The sequence below is a fragment of the Megalops cyprinoides genome, chromosome 21 (genome assembly GCF_013368585.1).
Source record: "Megalops cyprinoides isolate fMegCyp1 chromosome 21, fMegCyp1.pri, whole genome shotgun sequence".
NCBI classification, from domain to species: Eukaryota; Metazoa; Chordata; class Actinopteri; order Elopiformes; family Megalopidae; genus Megalops; species Megalops cyprinoides.
In genome coordinates, this window is record NC_050603.1 from 11,559,873 (window position 1) to 11,583,931 (window position 24,059).

Consider the following 24,059-nt stretch of genomic DNA (forward strand, 5'->3'; position numbering starts at 1 on the left):
AGAACTGTAGGTTCATTGCACAGCAATAGATTTACATTAGATCACAAAACCTTAATTATACACAAACCATCTCTGGCTATTTACAAAAAATGCATTCTGGATCACTGGAGACATTTGCAGCTTTGGTTCTATACAAACCCTTTGGACTGTGTTGCTATGTTTTCCTTTTAAAGTTGTTTTTGTGAATAGATATTGGTAGGGGTAGTCTAGGGGTTTATCAAGAAGGAAAGTCATTTTATTTTCTACACGTCTGGCAACCAGAGCTTTTCAAAAGCTTGAAGCAGAGGATGAACCCCGGCAACCTTTGTGCATAAATTTTACTGTCACACTGAATGTCTCTAAACAAAACTGTTCAATTGGCTTTTAATTACTTAATTGGCAAGGCCAATCCGTCCCAACCGAGCAACATGGGTAGATAGGGACACAGCTTCAATACATCAACAACTTGAGAACCTGAAGCAAAATCATATATATGTATATATATGTATATAGATATCACTCCCCATGCCCACTTGTTGTTCCATAGAGCCGTGTTTCCCAACCCTGCTCCTGGAGGCACACTGTCCTGCATATCTTCTATGTATCCTTCCTGCTTGACTAAATCAGGTGTGCTCAGCTAATCAAAAGTGCCACTGATGAGTTCAGTCAGGTAGGTAGAGCAGGGATAGATAGAAGATATGCAGGACGGTGTGCCTTCAGGAGCAGGGTTGGGAAACGCTGCCATAGAGGATACAAATCTTAGTCATCTGGTGAGAGGGAAAAGCTCTGACAAGTGCGACTTTGCACAAAGTAAAAACAAAAAAGGCTAAAATGCTCACAGATCCAAACTCGCATAAAATGGTCAATAGGCCCTTTTTTGCTGAGAAAATTTTCCAAAATTTCCCACTATATTAACAATATCCAATCACCAACAATATCTTGACAAATGAATCCTTACAGTTATGAGCAGCAGTGTGCTTTAGTAATCAGGAGCAGTGCTCATAACAGGTTGCTGGTTCAGTTCACTGCTGAGGCCTTGCTATTGTATCCTTGAGCAAGGTACTTAAACCAGGATTACCTCACTGAACAATAGGATAAGAGCATCTCCTAAGCAACCAAACATCAAGTGTACTGTGCACTAAAATTACGCATAAATAAAACGAAGGCCCAAACCACTTGACATTTTGAATAAAAGTTCAACGTTTATTTGGGAGCGAGAACAAATTATTCACACCAAGCTTCTGGTTAATCACTGGAATTGTTCACATGGTTCACAAGAAAATACAAAATATTTGTTCCATAATTTCGCTCATGCAGCATGCCAATATTTTGAATTCATATCTGTGATTGCAAAAAAATTCTAACACATTACAAATCCTAAAAGCATTGTTAATACATACATTAAGAAACATTCCAGGGGTGTCATTCTCAAACATTTCCATGCAGCAACGCTTCATGGGAGCAGAACACAAGTTAACAGCGTATTTTAATTTATACAACATTTCACATTAAATATGGTGAACACAGAACTTGTGTAAGTTCTTTGTCCACCATATTTAGGACTATTTGGAGGTATAAAACCCTTAACAGTTTGGACTGATTCTGTACATTCACTGATCTCTGAATCATCTGGATAGCCGATTTTGAATGTGGGAACACTTGTTTGCCAAAGCTGTCCTGATGAACATAATCCCAGGCTGCAGGCTTAATGTGGGGGATGGGGGCCGTTCCTCCTCACACACTCCCGCAAAATGCACACACTACTGCTAAATGTGGGGAAACCTGAGTGCAGGACCTCCCCCTAATTATTCAGTGCAGTGGAGTATGGGAAGGTGTATTTGTAGATTCAGGGTTCTCACAATCATGGCTGGGGCTCACAGCTGAGACACAACATATCAATGCATGATAGAATGATCTTACATAAAGGTGCACAAGTCTGACAGTGTTAAAAAAAAAAAAGCCCAGCAGATAAAAACGTTTAGTGAAGTTACAGTTATTCTTTCTCCTAAATAACCTCCAAACATGCCCTCTCAAATATGGTGGGGAGCAACACTCGAGATCTTTGTGAACTTTAAAAAGGCAACATCATGGTTGGGGATAGCCAGGTCGGGGTGCCACAGGCATTAAGTACTATGATTTGCTGAGTTCAAGACAAAAAAAACCTGGGAAAACCGCGGTAGTAAAGAGGTCCCAAGTCATTCAGTTTGGGTCCGGTGCTGTTTGCGTAATGCAGGCTCCAACAGCTACCTGCTCCATGACACGGGGCATGAATTAGTCTTTGGGAGTCTTCCCTCACTTCAGCTGCTTGTCGCTTTCCTGCATTTCCATCCACTCTCGATTGAGGGTAGGGTCACTGAGAGGCAGTGGGAGGTCTGGGACGTCTAAACAGCAGGATGTGGGGCTCTGTGGGGGGAGAGGAGGGATAAGCAGGAGAAAAGAAGAGGGGGAGAGGCATGTGTCAGGATATGAAGCAGACAATGAGTCACACAGCGAGTCATTCTGCTTTAACCTGTCTGTGATATAGCACACTCAACATTGGTTGTTATTGAGGGTGTTGTGCTGCTCAGATTCAGTGCATTGTATGGACTGGCCAATACACTGGGTACTGTGAACAGCAGGAGCACAAACTAAAGATCAGTAGAGCTGTGCAGAATTTTGCACAGCCTGTCACCCTCAAACACAATCCTGTGTACTACTTGTCAGCACTGTCTCAGTACAGTACATCGCTAGTATCACATGACAGCTCTGCTTCCTGTTCTTGCGCTAGCTGCATGTCTGAACAAGTAACAGTGAGTTCTTGACTTGACAATTAGAATGACAGCAGGTCTATGTTGACAGATCACAAGCCATCTACATACTATGGTGTTCCCTGAACAAACCTTTAACGAGACGTCACAGAGCCCTGGCTCTGAGTGCAGTTTCAGTGGCTGTCAGTGCATCACCGAGCTGGCACAGAGCACATCCATCAGAAGACACTGTGTACACTGACCTGGCTCGTGGATCATATAGTGCACCCAGCCCTGACTCTGTTGCACGCCCAGGTTCCTCCACTCGGTCTCAGACATCAGGTGGGTTTTGGGCACCCGCCTGGCGATGTCCTTGGGCAGCATCACGTGCCTGGAAGGAGGTCAAAGTAAACACTTGGCATTATCTTCTTAAATGCCCTAGGCATTAGCTACCTCTCAGCGGCGCGGCCAAAGTTGGCGATCAAACAGCAAGGTAGCTAGCTATCTAAATGTCATAAGGACAGAAACACAATTACACAGCAAACGTTGACGGCCTACTCACCTGTATTCGTACTTGTCGTCATCGTATTTGTCCGAGTAGTAGATCTGCTTCTGTGACATGACTAACGAAATTGAAACGATATTAGAAAGAAGCTCTTAGCTTTGATAGGTTGCAGAAAATCACTGGACTTCTAAAGCTAACTTGCTAGCGAAAAACAAAATCGAGCATTAAATCATAGATGGCTAGCACGCTAAGTTATACTAATTTTAAGGGCACAGAACCACAGAACAACATGGTCTTATATACCAGAATAATTATTAGAAATATCGTTCGCTAACAAACTGATACGATTGACACATTAAGCAAAAAAGTAATCTGCTAACCTTGGAATGTTCGCGATCCACCCGATGCCACTCCTGAATTCAGACAAAAATCCGTAGCGTGATGGGATTTATTTAAATTATTCGATTGTTTGAAATAACTACCTAGCTGACAATCAAGACAGATTTCTATTCACTAGACAGATCTGGATGAACGATCTTTGCCGCTGCCTTGGGACACTTTGGCTATTTAATCTTAAAAACCAGTTAATTTTGCCGCACAGCTCCTCTGTAGATCCCCGTGGTTTCCCCCTCTCTCAGTACTTACTGATCCCGCCCTTTACCGTTCAAACAGAAACTCTCCAGCTCCTTATTGGACTAAGTGGCTTGAGATAGTAACCACGTGATACAAAATCGCACTTTATGATTGGCGAAAAGTAAGAAATAAGAGGGAGGAAAAAAAACGCTGTGCCCTTGTCACGTGATCCAGAGACAACTTTTGTCACCTGAGATAAAATAATAATAGTGCGTAGCTAGCAATCTAGTGGCTGTAATGATCAAGCAATGTAGCATTTCACATTTAAGCAACTATAATTTCTTACAACGAGATAGCTGGCTAATAGACGACAATGTTTAAGTAATTTTGAGCGGGCTGTAGAAGATTTCCTTATTGCGCAATGGAAGTCAAAAAGTATTAGCTACTGCCACAGGCCGCGCACAAGTTATCCAGGTGCAGACACACGGTCGTGTGACGTACCGTATTTTCGCGGAAGTGGCTTCCTTTGGGTCAGTAAGGGAGGGGGGCATGGGATCGAGAAAGAAAAAGTAAGGAGGAAAAGAGTAGAAAGAATAGAAAGTTTTGCCGTCAGCCGCAGACATAGTAATGAGAAGGATATAGCAACTGCAAACTACAGACAAGAAAGAAACTAACTCAGATGCATCAAACCAGCTAGACTAGTAAGTTAAATAGCTAGCGTGTCCGCTGAACTAGCTATATTCATAAAGGGAGACGATAAGGAAAGAAACGGGAAAAGACGATAGAAGGAAGACGAGCGCTGGTAAGTTGTTGAGACTTGTGCCAAAGGCTAGCTAGCCAGTTGTTACTTTGCACTGCACTTTTTTTTTGACACGGTCAGCAGCAGAACAAACGCCAAATCTGCAACAAATGTGTAATTCTAGAGAATAATTATTGTAATTTATAGCATAATGCAGTGATATGTGATGACAGTATGCACGTTTATGCATCGTGCCCATTTTATTAAATGTAACGTTACCGAACGTGACAGAGATTTGTATTGTTTGCTGATAATTAATCTATTTGAAAATGTGAAGAGTGGCTAGTTAGATATATGGAAACGTTACAGACGTTACATTTAGCTAATGTTATACAATCCTTTGTATCTTTAGAAATTATATAATGTCACATAACATGTTAGCCAGTTCGCTATTTCAGATGATAACAAGGGCTTTGTAGTATCAGATCAGATGTAGTCTGGGAATTAGAAAGTCATAGTATAGTATTTAAGCGGATCTGTCAATCAAATACCACGGTGTAAAATTCTAAGGGGACAGAGAAAGTAAGGTGACTTAGCTAATCTTAATTGTCCTGCCCTCAATTGCCCTGCCTCTTCGGTGCTGGCACTTAGCTCAGTCAGTCTTGGAGTGGAGTTTTCAAGATAATTAAACATTTTAAAACATTTTGCATGTGAAAATTATAATTTGATTGGCGGTACAGTCTGAAGGAAGAAACTTTGCAGTCTTATTTGATACCGACTTCACGAAAGAAGGAAAAGAGGGGAAACGGGTAAGTTCGCAAGTTATTGTGCGAGTGAGGAAGAGAGGGAGTCAAAAGACGCTTCGCGATTGCACTCCTTTTTGTCACCTGCTCAACTTTGAACTTGTAGGACACCGACTGCTTCCTTCTAGGAAGAGCACGACCTGCCTACCTTAAAGGTACCATTTAACTTCACCATAACTTTGAAGTTATATGGGAGAAAAATCAAGATGAATTATTCTGAGGAAAATATTTTTTGTTAGCCTTACTTAGTACTCACCAACACCCTGCGAGCTCTTAAGACTAACCATTTTATATCACGTGTCTTTTTCCCCACACATCATCATTTACAATATCCACTGATAAACTAGCCATGTCACCCTGACAAAGTGTGCTGTTCAGCCACATGAGTAGAACTGGAATCCCTGGCCTGGAGTTTGAGGACTTGGGAAGACCAATTCAGGCCTGCAGTAGACGGATTATTTTCAACAACTGAAATGGTGGCTTGTGGGTTTTATGGCCTGCTGGAGGAGAGCAAGCCGAGACGCACTTTTTCTCCCCCCCTGGCCAATTCTTTTCATTCCGCAGTGTGTGTCTCTGCAAGCCTGGCTGCAAATATGTGGAGAGGAGGTAGCTCTGCTCCAGGTTTCAAACCACGGGTCACACACCGAGAGAAACCATCAAGGTCCCTGATGAGGAAGGATTTATATTATTGTTCTGGCTTTAGGGCTCAGAGGACGTTGTCACAGGTATTAAAATATGAGGTTCTCATTTGCTCCCAGCAAGTTTGTTGGTCATTAGTTTTGAACAGAGATGGACAGCTATTCATTCTTAAATCAGCACATGTGTTGCCATTTTCACCTTATGAGTACTCTCCTCACACCATACACTAGTCCACTGGGCACACTGTTCTTCGGGTGTCACAGGTGGCTCAGTCGGCAAGGTATTTGCTCTGAGAGCAGTCTGAGCTCTACGGCCTGGATTCGAGAGCGGCTGTGTCATTTGCTGGCAATGACTAAACAAACTGGCATGAGACGAGGTGTGTAGGTCAGCCAGAATTTCCTCATCCCGCCTCTCTTGGCCACCCAGCAAGCTGCTCGGATGACATCAGTAGGGTAGCGCCTGTCCTGTAATGAGCACCCCCTTAACTGTGGTGCACTGCGTGACGTACAGTGAGGAACAGCAGTTGGCTGCGTGCAAGTGTATCAGAAGGTTGCATTAGTCTCGCTTCAGTGCTCCTATGTGAGTGCAGAGGTTGTCACGGTGAGCCAGCCTAATGTGCAGTTGTTGATGCCAAAACTTCCGCATGAAGTGGAAAAAGCATTAACAAAGAAAAAGTCTGTTTTCAAAATGATTAATATAATAATCCACTTTTGAGTTAAAAAAATTCTACAGTCATCTATTTTTACTGTTGAAATGTTAAAGGTCAACGAATAAACATGGGGCACACTGTCTATTTCATTTGTCAGCTAGGAGGTTTGTTCGGAGAAGAATGTGCACAAGGTCTTGCTCATATGGACAAAGTTCATAGGTCATGTTGATAAAGATGCTTTTCTTTATAGGGACCAACCCGAGTGGTAAGTAATGTAGGGCTGTTCTTCTCAAATCAGTTTAATTAGCTGAGGATCACTGTGATGAATATAAATATTCTTGGATAAAAGTATGCAAAGAATAAAGATTTCATTTACAAGCACACACAAATGGCAACACTGTCAAGTGGTACAGCAAGTCAGTGACTCATGAGGGTAGGACTGTGGAACTTTTTTCTGGAACTGCTAAAATTGAAATATTCTCAGAATATCACACCCTCAGGTTTTGAGAGAGATGCGTGTAAAATTTTGATTATTGACGGCCGTTCAGTTGAGTTTTTCCTCTTGAGTATTGACTGTATTTGTGTAATTGGGAGCACTTTCTCCATCCTTTGAATATCAGAGCGAACTTGCATAGTTAAAGCACAACAAATAGCATCTTCTCAAACCGTGCAGTTTTATTATGTGATTGTGCTTCACAAACAGCTAAGATGAGCAATCTTCTCCTTACTTCTTGCTGTGTTCATGCTCTTTGGTCTATGTCAAGTCTCTCTGTTCTTTCTGTGAACTAAAACCGCAGTAAATGGTGGGGAAGCAGTTTATTACAGTACTGCACTAGCACTAAATGTAGTTTAGTACACAAGTAGTGTCAATAAATGGTCTTCTTTTTTTCTTTTCTACATGTCACTTGCAAGCTATTAAAAGACTGTGCATCACCTCGGTTGACCGTCATCCTTTTCATCTTTTTTTTTCATAGCTAGATATGAAGACTTTTATCCACTTACCATGTAGCTTGTTAAACATACTCAAGTGGTTTCTGTTTTGCACAGGCTGTATATTAACACATGGTTTTGTCTTTGCTGCCCCATCCTTAGTCTGTCTCATAAGAGCCAGCATTAAATAACAAGAACATCATGTCAGCTGCCACCCTCTGTAAAGGCAAGACAGTGTGTGCTGTATAGAGTGTATTAAGTTATGATAATCAAACATTATCAGTCCCTCATCAGCTTGAGGTGCTGTTTATAATTTTCTACCTGACAAAATGTCCATGGTATGAAACTTGTTCTTAAGCGCTTAACAGTACTCTGTTTAAAAACAGTTCAGTAGGGTCAGTGACAATTTCAAGCCAGGTCAAAACTAACATGCGATGCAAGGATATTGTCGTGAAGCTCTGAAAGTTGTACATGCATAATTATAGTTTTATAGGTGTGCTTTTTATGTTGTCCCCTTTTATGAAATCCTGTTTGTAACCATGAGTATATCAGTATAGAGTCATGGTGAAAACGGATGCACTTGTGAAGGAGCACTGAGGCAAGATGGGTAGAGTCCTCCATTACACTCGCCCGCAGCCAATGGGTATTTTTCACACTCTTTCTCACACAGCGCACCACAGTGGAGCGGGTAGCCATTGAATTAGAAGCACCGATCCACTGACGTCATCCGAGCAACTTGTAGGTGTCTGACGAATTGAAGGGTGCCTGGCAGTGAGGCAAAACCCTGGGTGTCTTACACACCCACTATCCCCAGAGGAACAAAGCCAGTTTGTTCCACCTCTGTCGGCTCCCAGTCATTGTCTGCTGATGACACAGCTGGGATGGAACCCGGGTGGTGGAGTTCAGTACGCAGTCAGGATGAGCACCTTTCCACCTGAGCCACTCCGGAACTCTTTATACAAAGGCCAGGTTCTAATTACAAGTAGGTGTCTTTTAAAGTGGAAATGTAAATGGCATGCTTCAGTGTATGCTTTGTTTAGTTCAGCATGTTCCTGCATAATCCTACATGCTGTAGTGCGGCATATTTATTTTCCATGAGTACTGTTTGATTTAAAATTCCTTAAACAAAAACCTAAAAACAAAAGTTTGGCCAGCAGAAGCCAGATAAAGCAGGACACTCTCAGGATGTTGTATTGGCTAATACGTCACCTGTTGGCCAAGCTGTTCTGTAAAAAAATACAGCCGACCTTTGCTTGGTACGCCCAGCCAAACCCTTTCCCTGGGTGTAATTTGTCAGAGAACAACAGGTGCCCTTCAATGTGATATGGCACATTGCAGCCATTTGCACTTCATGGTTTAATATGGCAATGAATATTGTGTCTGTACATTAAGCTGCTTTTAAAACCATTTTGGATAGTGGTATATCCCATTTCATTGTATAGTATGCAGCTGGTCCAACTGTCTGTGCTTGTTATATGCATATTCAGGATAACTGCATGTCATGGAAGTACCAAGCATATGCAGTTATCAGAAATTGACTACATTCATACCAGGCTAGAAGGAAAAAGGGTGAGTGTGTGACAGGAAGGAAGAGCCTCACTCATCTGGCCTTCCTCTTCATCCATCCCTCCCCCTTTCTCGCTCTCAGATTACCGATCGCTATTAAGGGAGGGGAAACCACTGGCTCTTTGCTCTCTCCCCCCCCCCCCCTTCCTGACTGTGTACACTGGGATGTGTGTCAGGGAGAGAGATGATGTCCGTGTGTGTGTGCGTGCGCTCGGATGTCGGCATTAGCGCTCATTACTGAGTCAGGAAGGCAGAGTGGCACAGGCTTGCAGCGTGGATCAGTCCACAGACGGGGACAAGAGGAGAAGAGGGGAGAGCACTGCTGCGTCACGCCTCAGAATCCCAAACCCACGAGGAAGAGGGGTAGGAGAGGACGCGGAGGCTGCCGATCGGCCCTGACCGCTTTCCCCCTGCCGTCGCTGAAGAGGAGAGACCGAGAGAAAACGCAGGGCTGGACCAATGAGAGGAAGACGTGGAACGCCTGCGATGACTTTGTGATTTTGAGAGCGAGCGAGATGATCAGAGAGGGAGCACGCTTTTAGGGAGGAGACACGGAGCGAGGGGAAAGACCAGTTCTTAAATATTCACACCGTTAATTCATTGATATGTGCATCTGCTTGTTGAATATTTTCACTATTCTGTCTTTTTCAGGGTGTTTTTGTTTCTAACAGGAAAGGCCAGGATTTGTCTGTTTTTACACACCCACTGAGGCAGGGACAGACGGTATTTATTTAGATTGTTCAGGGGGAAAATTTAATTGGGTCACTTTTTTAATGATGACATGATTTTCTCTATCACGGAATTTACAGTTTCTCCGCCCTTTGAGGTATTAACTCAGAACTGTTTTTCCCCAGAGTTATTGTTCGTTCTAAGCAGTTTCTTCATCATTTTTGTCAATGTTTACATTTCCTGGAATAAGCACTGTGCTCGTATGCTAAATTATCATTCCTGGACTTCCGGAGCACTGTTTCCTGAGCATTATATTCTGTGTGGCTGCAGCAGGCACTTGATCAATATTTCATATTTTACTTGCCATTATGGACTGCAATCCTAATGTTCACCATCTGTGTGATCTGTAACTTCGAGCCATACGCTGCTAATTCTGAAATATTGATGATTATGGTTTCAGTAGTTTCAGCCGTGATACGATTTTTTTCCATACCAGTAGCTTTGCAAGGAGCTGGTACGTTGATAGCTCTGTCTTTGGATATTTTAATTGAGTAAGATTTGAGCTCCTGTAGTCTCTGTCCTGGGTGCTTTGCGTTTTGCTGGGTGCTTGTTTAGTCAGTTGGATGCATGGTGCCACCAAACAAACGCAATCGGATCATTATTCCTAATTAAGACTACTGCAGCTGGAAGTTCCTGATCTCTTTATCATTTGGGTGTAATTGCAGTTGTCAGGGTATATTAGGTTTATGTTATTATGTGAGAGGCTGTTGCACAAGACCTGCCAGTCTTAAATTTGCCACAGAGGAGTCAGGCTTTTTGGAGCCATCAGGTCAGTTGTCGGCATGGAGAGCAGCGTCTTTGAATCTCACGTGGTTTGAGTCCCCTGACTGCCACAGCAAATCCATCTAGTCGTGTCAGTATGTTGTAGTCTGTGCTTCGCTGACCATTTGTCTCCTCTTTATACCCACGTGTAGTCTGAGTATCAGCAGTAATTTCATGTTCCTCTTATCAGGTGTGTGGTTTGGAAGATTAGTGCTGGTCTATTTGAAAGCATGCTGTAGAGTGCGTTTGTATTTATATGCATGCTCTACAAGTATGTGTTTTATTTCAATTGACTACTCATACTAATTAACACCGCAGTAATTGTCAGAACACTCATTAACTGCACAGAGTACTGTGCCATACTTGCACTTTGAGATCAGTTGATCAGTACTCAGCAAATACTGTGCAGTGGTGCTGAGCAAGGCAGTTTCGAAATTACTGCTATAGTTTATTTGTATGAATGGCTTCAAGCATTTATACTGCAACTTTCAGCACGACTTGAGTACTGAGTATGTACTGAGCTGACAATGACATTTGCTTCTCAGCATTGATGAACACTGGACCTCTTTGCAGTGCTTTGCGTCACAGTGTATCGTGTGTGGATAATATTGACGCTGCCAGTGCCTTTCTTCGGTACTCCGTGATTAAATTTCATTCGTTCTGACCTAAGCAGAGGTCTGCTTCCGTGCACCACAGTTACCAGTGTCTGGGTGGACATCATTGGCTGTTGCTGGTCTGCACTTAAGGGGCAAAGTGCCATATTTTCAAGATTTTATGATACAGTTTTGAGTGTCACAGCTCTGCATTGCAGTGATCAGAACTAACTGGGCCACAGGGCTCTGTATTGTGCTACAAAGGCTAGCACTATTGGAACATTTTATGGACTTGACTGACAGCAGATCTGCCTTGTAACTCTGTCTGTCTCAGTTTTTTTACTCTGATAATGTTTTGGGGTTTTTTTAGTACTTGCTATGCTGATGAAGCTGACATGGCCTCCCATGTGTTTTACCAGTGAGTACTCACCTGATCTGCACAGGAGTCTGATCCTCTCTTTATGAAAGTATTGACTGAAAGATACATTACATGTACTAGGCACGTACCAAACCGTGCAAACTTACAGTGCCTTGAGGTTTTTTTTTTTTTAGTTGTACAGCAATTTGGTTATGATGAGAGACGGTTCTCAGGACACTGATTTCAGAGAGTGGTAATGCAGATAAAAATGTGAAGTTTACAGTTAAAAGGTGCAGTAATTTGCGTTGTTAAGATGAATTGACTTCATCTATCAAATGTACTCGTTCCTGTGACTAGTTGTCATTCCTTCGGCTAAATTCTTTGCATTAGACTTGACTTTCTGCATGGCTCCCACCAGTTAAGGATTAGCATCGTTTAATTATAATAAATAGCATAAGCCTGTTGTTACCCCAGTAGTGTTTATGATGGCATTGTAACCTACTCTCACTTCCTCACGCTTAACACCACTGTCATAAAGTGTTCATCCCTGTGTGGTGATGCCTTTGTAGGCCAGGTGCCATTTAGCCAGTGGCGTTTTTCCTCCTGCTAGCTGAAATAGCATTACGGTTCTCTGAAGACTGTGCTAGAATAATAGCCGTCTTCATACAGTCTTAGCTCTCCGCCTGAGGATCCCACTGACCGCGGAAAGAGAGAGAGAGGGGTAGGGGTCAGAGCCTGAGGGAGCAGGGAGAAATCCACACACAAAACCGTTTGGAATAGAAGAGCTCTGGAGTTTGAGAAAGAAAAGCAAAGACGGGCAGAGGAAAACTTTTTTTTATTTTTCCTTTTTGAACGGGGAACGATCCCAACGGTGTCGCCCTAAGGCGTGACGCGTAATCCCCCGGTTCCCGTCTCCGTCCCTCGCACACTGGCGACTCCTCAGCCCCGCGGGCGCCTGGGCTGAGACACTGCGCTGCTGTGAGCTGCGCTGGCGGCTGGCCTTTTACACCCGTGCGCTCTGCGCCTCCCTCTCCGGCGGTATTGATCAGCCTGCCCTGTGAGCAGCAGCGGCTCTCATTAGAAGACCCAGCTCCTTACAGAAACTCTTATCTGGAGCTAATAGGCTTTTTATTGAGGCGCAGTAGGAAGGGCTCCAGGCCACTTAGTCTGCTCAGTCACACTCCCCTGTCTCATTAGGCTGCATACACAGACAGAGACACAAACCCCGGGACGGAGTTATTGGACCGCGTTGCTGTCTGACGCGTGATGATGATGACGACGATGATGATGCTGCTGATTCATTTATCTTGAAAAGCGCGTTGGTTTGGACCAGCACTTCATTCATTGCTTGGAGACAGAGGGATGGAGCTGTCCAGCCCAGTGTGCCCTCCTGGTAACTGATGATGTGGGGGACACTGGCACACATGGGCACAAAGAAACACAAGGTTCTGAGAATACGGGCCTAAATTGTTTTTCTCTGAAAGAGAGAAGGAAGCAGATGCCAAAAACCGCTGAAAGGAAGTAACAAGCAACCGAAAGAGGAAGGAGCAGAAAAGAGTAATAAAATACAGAGTAATAAATAAAAGCCGCCAGGACTCAGTTGAGCGTCTGATTGAGACTGAAAGCTCAAAATGGAGCTGGTCCCGAAGACAAAATACACCCACTTTCGCAGCGAATCTCTCAGCTCGACGGATGATAGCAACTCCAACCCTTCTTTGCCCCCATCCGCCCCTGTCACTCCCCTTACCCCTCCTGGTTTGCCCTCCTCGCTTTCTTCTACCTCTCTGACTGCAATCCTGCCCCCCTCCTCCCCCCGCCCAGCCGAGAACAGCCCCACCACACTTTGCTCCTTCTTCCCCCGCATGGGAGCTCTCCGGCTGGGCGTCTCGGCCACTTTGCTCCCAGGCCTGAAGGCTGGTAGTAGGCCCCAGCTGCCCCCGGACACCGAGGAACCCTCAGGAGAGCCCTTCGAGGAGAATGTATCCTCATTAACCGCCCCCTCTCCCCCTCCCCGTCCCCCACAGGAGATGAACCGGCTTGGGGGGGCCTCGCGGCGGGCGCGGGTGGAGGGGGGGCAGCTGGGCGGGGACGAGTGGACACGCCATGGATCCTTCCTCAACAAACCCTCCCGCGGCTGGCTCCACGCTGACAGCGTCCTCAGTGGAGCAGGAGTCTCCTACACTGTGCGGGTAGGGCTCTTTGATCCATCATTACTGCTGATTATAATGTTGCTTCCTCACATGCAGTCCATGTTATACATTCTAGACTGTCTTTATTGCTTATTCTGTCATGTGTAACTTGTCTATACTGCTAATTGATCAGTGGTAGCACTCTTGTGATGCTAGGTTTTTGTTGTCATTATTAATGCTTGTCATTATAACCACTTGCCATCCCCCCGCTTACTGCTAGAGTATCTGTCTCTCATTACCTGGTTTCTTTGACGTAAGAAGTATCAGTGGAACCATGATCAGTCTGAATTCATTGATGAATTTCTTTTTTTCTTCCCCTGCCTATCAGTATATGGGATGTGTGGAGGTGCTGCAGTCCATGAGGGCGCTGGACTTTAACACTAGAACTCAGGTCACAAGGTACATCTGGTTCTTTTCATCTGTCTGTAAGCAAAACTTGTTCTCAGTTTGTGTGAGAAAACATGGAAATGTATTCTGTCTGTGTGCGTGTGTGTGCCGTCACATGAGGATGAGCCGTATTAGATATCTTTATAATCATGGTACCCACAGCTTTTTATAAAAAAAATATTTACCGCATTATACAATATTTAATCTTACATTTATCATCTCCTGTTAAAATATGTGCTCATAAAGCACTAGAATCGTAAGGTAAGTCGCTCAAAAGGTCCCTGTTGCAGTGGATGGTCCCAGTACTCTGGCCTCTCTTCAGTCCCCAGTATAAAAAAACACTTAAAAAAGAGTGAAATTATAGCTTTCATCACGTCTAAAAACAGAAGAACATCTGAGGAAAAAAAACAAGTAACGCTGTAATCATATGCCCATGAGTGCACAACTCCCGGTACAAGAGCAGACAAAAGCTGCCGAAATGGTTGCATTGCTCGGGGGTGACAGAACACTAGTCATCAAAGGGCTTCACAAGCTCAGGCAGGGCCAGCTCTCTCCAGGTGTCCAAACTGTGGAGACGTCTCAACAAAGTCTGCAGGCAGCTTTCTTTAAGGCTGTGCTTCTCCCCTGGTTTGCTGAAAATGCTAGTGCTCTGCTCACAGATGTGAGATGGAGTAGTCAAACTAGCAACACTCTTCACTAGCGGCATTTTTAAATCAGTAGATAGCTAGTTAGCTGACCTATCAAAATTACAACAAGAACATACAAGTTGTCTAAAATAATTATATCAGTTTAAGTTTCCTAGGTTCCTTTTTATCAGAGTAAGTCATTGTCCTGCATGCCTGTGCCCATGCATGTATGTTTAATGGCACACTCTTAGTCACAAGGGACAGGCAACAGTGTAAATCGTAAAGGAGACAAGTGTCCAGAAATAGGTTTTGTGCTCTGGGACGGCTTTCGGCTATAGTTTGCTCTAACAAAAATTAAAATGCAATCTGAGAAGAAAAAAAAAAAACAGATTTAATTTGGGTCACATTTCCCCGTGGTTGCTGTTGCTACTTCTGTTAAGTTATCTCTGGAGAGCAGCAGTAGCCAGTGGCAAAACGCTTAGGCAGGCATTTTTTCATTTTAAGTGTTCACAATTTTCTCTTCTTGTTGGTTGGCCCACTCATTCCTAAACTGCAATAACGAGTAAGACAGTCCATTGCGATATTGTTGTATCATTAATGACGATACTACTGGATTATGATTTGAGCGTGTGATTTTGCTGTGACACTCACTAAACCCAGGGTTTACCCTGTATGGATGTCAGTTGGAATGAGATTTTTTTTAACTACATTTTTATTACTGTATGAATGCCTAAATGGGAATGCCAAGGTGTTCATGATGTTCATTACTGTTACTCTTGAGCAAATGGTTAATGTTTTAATTGTCCATGGATTATTTATTGTCCCTGTGTAATATAGCTGATACTTTTTGTTCATTTCCCTGACCGCCAAGCTCACGATGCTGTGTAAGAACAGAAAAAAATGCACAAGCGTGTACGTGTGCCCGTGCATGCACGTCTGTGCTAACCGGCTTTGTGTTTCGCAGGGAGGCGATCACAGTGGTGTGTGAAGCGGTGCCAGGTGGCAGAGGAGCACAGCACAGGAGAAAGGTGAGCACCGCCTACCTCCACCCATCATAGTCCTGACACTACAGAGAACAGCATGGGCATAAAGGGCCATAAACACAGTCTAAACAAACCATGTACTCATTGTGGTTCACAGCTTTGTTTATCTGAATACACCACTACGAGGTTCACACTTACCCTCACACTCACATACCCGCACTGTATATTCTGCTTGATATATTTCTAAACTGACACCCTCATTGAGGGGAACTCTTGCTGCTTTAGTCTATGAAAACTGCAGCTCATACCAGGAACTAACTCTTTTCCATTAAAGCTGGAATGCCACAGACAAAAGTCATTTTAGTCAACATGGCGGGGGGGGGGACATATTCCCTTACCCCTCCATAGTTAAACTCTAAAATGCATCTGGTGTTAAGATAAAAAAGAAAGGGAAAGCCAGCGCATTTTATTGGCTTACCCGCGGAATCAGTCTAATGACCCCTCTGGTGTCCAGATGATAGTTCATGAGATTCAAATCCCATAAACACTGGGGCCATAAAAGTAGACTCTGAGTAATGATTTTGGAAAACACTGGGCTTGCCCTGAGAGCAAGCCTGGTGACCACGGTGTTAAGGCCATAGTTTGAGAACAGGGTAACTATAACAGTATATATTATGGGTCAGAACGATCAGTAGTTGTATGAAAGGCTAAAAATATTTTGACCTTTCGAGCTAGTACTTAATTTCTGCTTCCTACATGACCAGTGGAGGGTCATCCTGAAGCTAAGCATCCGTATAGCTAGAAGCCTTAAACCTTTAAAACTTTTCACACGGCACGATTAAGCCTTTAAATTGCGTTTTTTTCCCCGGATACCTGAATTCAAAATGAGACAAACTGATTGGCCCCTAACATGTTTCTGTCTGTGTGTGTAGCCCTCCTCTCGCTCGCTCTCCATCCTGGGGAAGAGTAACCTCCAGTTCGCTGGAATAACCATCTGCCTTACCGTATCCACCAGCAGCCTCAACCTGCTGGCAGCAGACTACAAACAGGTGAGGGGCCAATGAAGGACAGGAGGGAGGGAGGGAGGGAGGGAAAGAGCAAGGGATTGAAAACGAGGTGGGGACCGAGGGAAGGCATGGATAGAAGGGGGGAGGGAAAAAGAAGCAGGAGGGAGGAGTGGAAGGAACGGAAAGTAGCTGTGGCACAGAGGGTGGGAGAGGCAGCGGGGAGGGAGGAAAATGGGATATGGGTCATTTGGTCGCTGTTGGTGGGGGAAAAAAAAAAAACGCTGTGAAGAGCATCCATGTAGAGCAGAGCCTCTGCACACTTGATACACAGAATCGTTTGAATAGAAGTTTTATTGTCCCCAGAGGGGAACTTCGTCTTGCAGCGTTCACAGAATGTAGGACAACAGTGACAAATTTAGCACAGCACTTCAGATGTCCAGATGGTTTATGAGCGCTGCACAGTGTATTTTTCGGCAGTGGGATGTGGTCATTGTCCTAAGCTTGAAAAAAAACACTCCATTTTATGGTTACATGCTCATAGAGTACTTAAAACTGGATTCAAAGCGTAAACAAGATGATGTGTGTCCCGAGCGGAAAGGGTTCTCTCTGTATTACTCCCCTCCTCCTCCCCCCTCATTCCGCCCATTCTGTTCCATGTTCCGGCCCTTTCTCATCGCGCTGTCACTCCCGTAGTTTGTTTCATCCTCTCTCCAAATCGTAATCTCTCTCCATCCCTCTCTCCCTCGCTGCAGATAATCGCCAACCATCACATGCAGTCCATCTCTTTCGCCTCTGGAGGAGACCCCGTGAGTCGCCCGCTTTCCCTCCCTCTTCCGTCCACGCCTCTCTCGTTCCCTCCCTTCTCCCCTCACCCTCCACCCGCTGAGTGGGTCAGCGTCGCTGACACTCCATTCTGTCTCCATTCTGTGTTCATACCATTTCACTCTCTCCTCCTGTGCAGGTCTGTCCATCGCATCCCTCTCTTGCATCCCCTGTTCTTTTACCTTGTCATTTGCATTTTGACGCTTTCATTGAGGTGCCTCGCTCTCACCTGTTTCTCTCCCCCTCTCTTTCCCTGCACCTGTCTCCCTTTCTTCGTCCTGCGTCCTCCTCTCTCCAACCCTCTCTGATGCTTATCCAGGACACCGAAGAATATGTAGCATACGTAGCCAAAGACCCCGTCAACCAGAGAGGTGAGACCAACATTTTATCACCTGTTCAGTTAAAAGTACGGGACAGTGGTGTTACTTTTCAGAGTATGCAAGATGTGATGTGAATTGATGCTCCCACCCACATTTGAGCACATTGTAAAGCACTGGCTATTATGTTAAATTATGTTATTGTGAAAGTCTCTTCTTCGTCATTCCTGCCTTTGTCGTCCTCTTCCTCCGGCTCTTCCTCCCCACAGCCTGCCACGTCCTGGAGTGTCCCGATGGTGCGGCTCAGGAGGTCATCAGCACCATCGGTCAGGCCTTTGAGCTACGCTTCAAGCAGTACCTGAAAAACCCCCCAAAACTGGTCGCCCCCCATGACAGGTCAGTCTGCAGTCTGACTTTGTGGCTTTGCACACATTTGCATTCAGAACAGGTCCAGTTGATCTTCTGCATTTCTCTGATCCTTCTTTGTTCACACCTGTTACTTCATCGAATCCGGGTTTAAGTAACTCTTGCTTCGAGAAAGTGTGGAACAGCCTTTTTAGTATGGCTTAGTGTCTGTGATGCTTATAGCATTAGACAGGTAGAGTGTTGACTCAGTAAAGACGTTTTTGGGTGCGCTGACACAGGGCTGTGGCCAGTGTGGTTAGTTAAAATGATATTCAGCCATGACATTTTGAGTATGTAGTTTCTCTGTTTCTCATTGTGGGGCCTAGGGGAGGGGTTTAGAGGAGAATTCTTTCTCTTTGTTTGCACTCTCTCAAGTTCAATTCATATCAGCTTAAGTGGCACATCCAGTTAAGGAACACCAAAAATATAAACATAAAAATACAAGACAATATTCAACAGGTTAGATTCTCATTATTTCCCTCCAGATTTTTTATAACCACCCATGCATCACAATTAAAATTTTTATGTTATCATTCATGTCACCATTTTCTGGTCTCTCTTGCTCCCCTCCGAGCAGGATGGCTCCTTTTGACGGGTCAGCGTGGGAGGAGGAGGAGGACGACGACGAAGGCCCCCCTGGCCCCGAGGTGGCCTACTACAACAACTTCCCCGGCAAGCTGCCCCCCCTGGGCGGGGTGGTGGACATGAGGTGCCACGCCACCGGACCCACACTGGTGAGAGAGCTGTGAGGGGCAGAAGCACGGCACACCACACCATGCAGGAGGTCTGCAGCTGGAATGCACTGTTCATCGCCACTGTAGAATTCAAAGACTGGCTGACAAAGAGGAGAACTATGGAAGCAATGCACAAAAAACAGTGGCGCAATTTCAAGGGAAGGGTTACTCAGCCTTTCACTCTTGAGACACGGGATTTCTTAGTAACTCTTAGTAACTTCTCCTCAGCGTTAACTGCGCAGTTTGTTCATGACGTCAGCTCATGATCTAAGGAGAGTTTTGGACACCAGCTGTGGCAGAACTTGCTGCCATTGTGTCCGATGGTATAAAGTGATAAAAGAGGTGTCACCCAACCATTTTTTTGTGAAAATGTTAGTGGTTGCATGGATTAGCACAGTCATTTTGTCAGCCAAGTCAGCCATCTTCGTTTCTGATCTTTTTCTGTAAACATCAATAATTCTAAAACTTTAACTCAGATTTGGACTTGCCTCGGTTCTGGAGATATTTAAGGGACCAAGGAAGCCAAATCAACAGCCAAAGCCCATTTAAGACTCTAAACATAGGTTCAGTATTTAATTGGACATCATTGTAATTATTTATTGTGCCTTTGAGCTACCAAGTATGTGCGCAAAGCTTCCAGGCAATAAAAATATCTGTGTGAGAGAACTCAAAAGCTCAATGAGAAGCTTAATTCAGTTAATGCAAGTCATTCTGACGGCCGGATGAAGCCTAGGGCCCAGACAGTGGGCTGTGTCATTAGCTGATAGTGATGGTGACTAGGCAGTTTACGGTTGCTGAACATCATCGGCTCTGGTGTGCTGGGGTACAGTGGATTACATCGGCCAGGGCCCTCTCATTGCACTGTTAAATAGTACCCTCTAGCTGTTCTTCTGGCTCCTTTGAGTTAACGCCAGTGGGGATGCCCCTCTCCTCCATTCAGCGTTTGCTCTCCTGTGATGCAGCGCGAGACCTGTAATGTGAGAAATAGCCATCGGCTGCTAGCGAGCGTAGAGGATTTCACTGGTCATGCTTCAGCGCCCCTGTGCAAGCACAGAATCTGCTGTAGTGAGGCGAGCTTACAGTGTGCAGCTGCTGATTCCAGAGTCACTCTTTTTGAAAAGGGGAAAAAGCAGGCAAAAGAGAAGTCAACACTGTTCAGTCATTCAGGTGCGTTGCTGTAAATGTTCTGAATACAAGTGACCGCGGGCAGAGCTTTTGGAATGAATGAGCGGAAGATGTTTGCTAACATAGGGCTAGCGTTACTAACATAGGAACAATAAGATGTGTTCTCTCCATTGTCTGGAACTCTTCCCCTTTTCAGCTGTGGATGTTCCTCAGTGCCCTCAGTGTCAGTGTGGGGATTGTGTGCAAACATGTATTGTTTATGCAGTTGAATTTCAATTAAATGAAAATATTTAAACAGTAATATAAAGGAAGTAAGCAGCATGGACAAATTATGGTACCTTGCAGCCTGACAAGCTTTTACTAGAAACCAGTGTTAAGTTTATTTAGTTGTGTTGTGTAATGTCACTGTTAGTGTTTTGGTTTGTTTGAAAAATTAAAACTGATTGCTTTTTATGCATCGTATGTGTTTCCATATTCTGAAAGCTGGCCAATGGGTTTTTTATTTGAGAGAGCTGTTATTAACTGATTCATTGTATCACTGCTGTAGGGTCTACCTGGTGTGAACATTATATATTGCAAGAAGTAACCCCTGCAATGAAATCATACATGCTTGTCTCACGGAGTGTAGCTACGACAGAAATCAGTTTATGGAAGAAACCAGTTCATGGAAATTGTGGCATGACATTTTCCTGCTGTGTAGTAGTAACTCCATACTCACAGTGGAGTATGTACAGTTACAGTATCTTACTAAAGTGTTACTTATGTGTTCTGTGCCTGTGGCTACATGCGAGCATATGATGAAGGTATGTTATTTTGTCTGCAGCCCTACGGACAGCCAGGACAGAGCGACGTGCACAAGCAGCCTCACCCACCTCTCCCAGGTTGGCCATCTGTTCCTTTTGCACCTTCATTTTCCCTCTAGCCATCTCTGTCTGTCATCTACCTGATGTGTCTCCCTCATGTGACCCTTCCAAACTCAGGCCCCTGAGAGAAGTTAGAGTCTACATATGCAATGCTGACTGGCGTGTGTTAGTGTGATGGAAATATAACCAGTGTATAAGGTTTTCATTTTTGTCATGAAGAGATCATATTAAATGCTGCACTGTATTAACTCATCCCTCTCTCTCAGTCGCCGTCCGGGAAGGGAGTCGCAGCATGTTTGATGACCCTTCCTATGTCAATGTGGACAAGCCCCGCCCTCCCGCTGCAGCCAGTGGTAATGTGCACACAGATCCTCGAGCAGCAGTTGTGTCCTTGCCATGCATTTGTGTTGGTGTTCATGTTTCAGGAAGCCTCAGTGGTGACTCATTGATGACCCTGCATTATTGTCTCTGTGTCCCTTCAGAGCCCTTGGAGGATGCAGCAGGCTTGCCTGGCGCTGCAGCACCCCCTCTGGCCAAACAGCTGCAGCGCGAGCCCTGGTTTCATGGAAGCCTCAGCCGACGGCAGGCAGAGAAGCTTCTGGAAAGAGATGGGGACTTCCTGGTGCGCGAATCCGGCACCACCCCGGGGCAATACGTCCTCACGGGGCTGCAGGGGGGCCACCCCAAACACCTGCTGCTTGTGGACCCAGAGGGTGTGGTGAGTTGGGGAGAGGTCAGCCGGGCATGGTGGGGGTTAGGGATGACAGAATGGGGAGTGGAGGGCAAATAAGATGCAGTCTTCAGTGAAACACTACAGATAAAGCCCTGCAGGTACTGTATAGCCTAATCTATCAGAGGAAGGTATTGTGAGGCTCCCTCCCTCTCTTTTTCCATCCTCTCCCCTCCATCCCTTTTAAACTTGTCTTAACCAATCTCCTGTCCAGGTCCGCACCAAACACCACCGTTTCGAGAGCGTGAGTCACCTGATCAGTTACCACATGGACAACCGGCTGCCCATCGTGTCGGCGGGGAGCGAGGTGTGCCTTCAGCGGCCCGTGGAGCGGATGGCCTGATGCGGATGATCCCGCCCGGCGGCCCGCCCAAAACCTATCCTGCATCAGGGCCTGTGGCGTGCTGCAGGTATCCCAGTGTGCCTTGTGAAAAAGGGGCCTACCTGTTCACAGTCAACCTACCCAACATTCACCGTGGTTCACAGTGAAGGTCGGGAACTTGAGGGAATTCAGTTTAAATGGAAAAATGGACCTCAGATTGAACCAAGGCCACGGGATCGTAAGCCTGTGTTTCTCTCTGCGTGGGACTTGGTCCGTGTTGGACGTTAACAGAGCCAGACTGTAGGATGCTTTGCTTCCCTCTTAATTTTATTGTTGGGAAATTCGGGTTGAAACAGTGGAAACAAACAGACGTTTCTTTCTGGATTGGAGCCACGGAGGTTGTGCTGAGCCATCTGTAGGTACACCAGGAGCAGCACAGTTTGGAACGGCTCGTGTCTGCCCCGTGCATGCTATCTCCTGGACCTTACAGACAGACATGTGAACAGCATTAGCAGGAAGTGAACCTGACGTGGTTGAATTTGCAGTAAATTTGTTGTTGTTCTCTCTTAATCATATACAGTACTATTGTAGCAATCATCACTTGTCATAAGACTTAGGAAATGCCAAAGATGACATGAGTAGGTTTTTGGCTATATAATGTGGCATAATATTTTCCAAAGAACCAATTGTGTCTCACAGAACGGGTAAGTAGGGGGTGTTTCAAGTGGGAAATAAGGGGTCAAAGTAAGGACAGGAAGGGAAGACGGATAAAAGAGATCGAGGTTCACCAATATTGCCCTGCTGCCTTATGGGAACTGTAGGCCACCTATAGGGCTGTCTGTCCCACCCTGGTATCTTTGTCATAAACTACGTCTTTGGCCGCTACTCTTCTGCAGTCACAGAATCAGCACCAGAATTGCACAGTTCACCTTTGTTAATGGGATTACCCTTTCTGAAAACAAACGAGCATTTCAAAATGGAATCAAGTGAGGTAATTAGCTGCGCACCAACTAGCATACTTGTTGCAACCAATAAAATAAGGGGCAAGGAGCATGGATATTGATTGACACCTAGTTATACTATGCAGGAAGCACAAAGTAATTAACTGTTACTTTCACAGCCTGTGTTTGTGCTTGGCGTGTAACCTCCTCAGATTCCACTGACACTGCTGATTCCATTACTGTGGTGTTTCACGGAAATACACATGTAAAAACAAAAATCTGGGCAATTGAAGAGGTGACACTATTGCATCCTAAGAAAACTAGGATAAAGTGATAAGCTTATTAGCTACTGCTGAATTGTAGTTAGTATAAATTTGCATTTATTTTTTTGAAGTTTTCAACAATTGTGTTATCTGGGTTAAATACATTTTAGTTAGTTAGTAGATGGGGGAAGGTGGTTGTTAAATAGAATTGGCCATTTTGAAAAATAAAATTGCCCTTAATGGATGACAGAAAAGTAGTGGCCCATCACAACTCCTGTGATTCTTTGTTGTATGTCTGTAGCTTTGATGTAACGGTGCATTATGGGAAATTCCCTAGGCCATTTAGTCTTGATTTGCAGTGACAATCAGTGCATACCTGTCAAGTATCATGTATTTGACTTAAATTGTCCTCTGTCGTACATACCTTCACATTCATTTATACAAGCTTAAATGGTTTTGGCCTTTGATGTTTTAAAATGTTTGTCGGTTTTGTTTGTGTTGAGCTCTGTTCGCTACAGGAATATGAAGCCCAAGCGTGTGCTGTAAAGTCTCTCTCTCATTACTCGTTACTCAGTGTTGTTTTTCTCACCGAATACTCTGAGCATGCACTTCTGATTGGCCCGTGCTCTCAGGTTTTATGTATCATTAGCTCAGAGGGGGGTCTGCTACCAAGAAACTTTTTGGTACAGTTTTTTTATTGTTTTGTTGTTGTTCTAGTTAGGTTTTAGGAATGAATGTCTACCTCAGTGCTTCTCACACTCGTTTGCATGTATCGTCTTCAGAAAACCATTTAA

At 44.7% G+C, this 24,059-nt stretch overlaps 2 protein-coding genes across 3 annotated transcripts; one reads left to right on the top strand and one right to left on the bottom strand.

Moving 5' to 3' along the window:
- Positions 1-1,399: 1,399 nt before the first annotated feature.
- Positions 1,400-3,825, bottom strand: cks1b (CDC28 protein kinase regulatory subunit 1B). The gene is made up of 4 exons (XM_036515911.1): positions 3,591-3,825; positions 3,268-3,328; positions 2,969-3,096; positions 1,400-2,382 (listed from the first exon to the last, which is right to left on the bottom strand). The coding sequence occupies exons 2-4, from the start codon at positions 3,324-3,326 to the stop codon at positions 2,330-2,332; spliced, it is 240 nt and encodes a 79-aa protein (XP_036371804.1). The 5' UTR covers positions 3,327-3,328; positions 3,591-3,825; the 3' UTR covers positions 1,400-2,329.
- A 199-nt stretch (positions 3,826-4,024) lies between these two features.
- On the top strand, positions 4,025-24,016 carry LOC118768747 (SHC-transforming protein 1-like). Of its 2 annotated transcripts, XM_036515635.1 has the most exons (13): positions 4,025-4,585; positions 13,576-13,740; positions 14,069-14,139; positions 15,718-15,781; positions 16,669-16,785; positions 17,496-17,549; positions 17,885-17,936; positions 18,152-18,278; positions 18,865-19,021; positions 20,970-21,027; positions 21,276-21,362; positions 21,492-21,727; positions 21,954-24,016. In XM_036515635.1, exons 2-13 carry the CDS (start codon positions 13,579-13,581, stop codon positions 22,080-22,082), a joined length of 1,314 nt encoding a protein of 437 aa, XP_036371528.1. In that variant the 5' UTR covers positions 4,025-4,585; positions 13,576-13,578; the 3' UTR covers positions 22,083-24,016. The 2 variants fall into 2 exon arrangements, with proteins under 2 accessions (XP_036371528.1, XP_036371527.1); XM_036515634.1 differs by lacking the exon at positions 4,025-4,585 and having other exon boundaries at positions 12,653-13,740.
- The last annotated feature ends 43 nt before the right edge of the window (positions 24,017-24,059 follow it).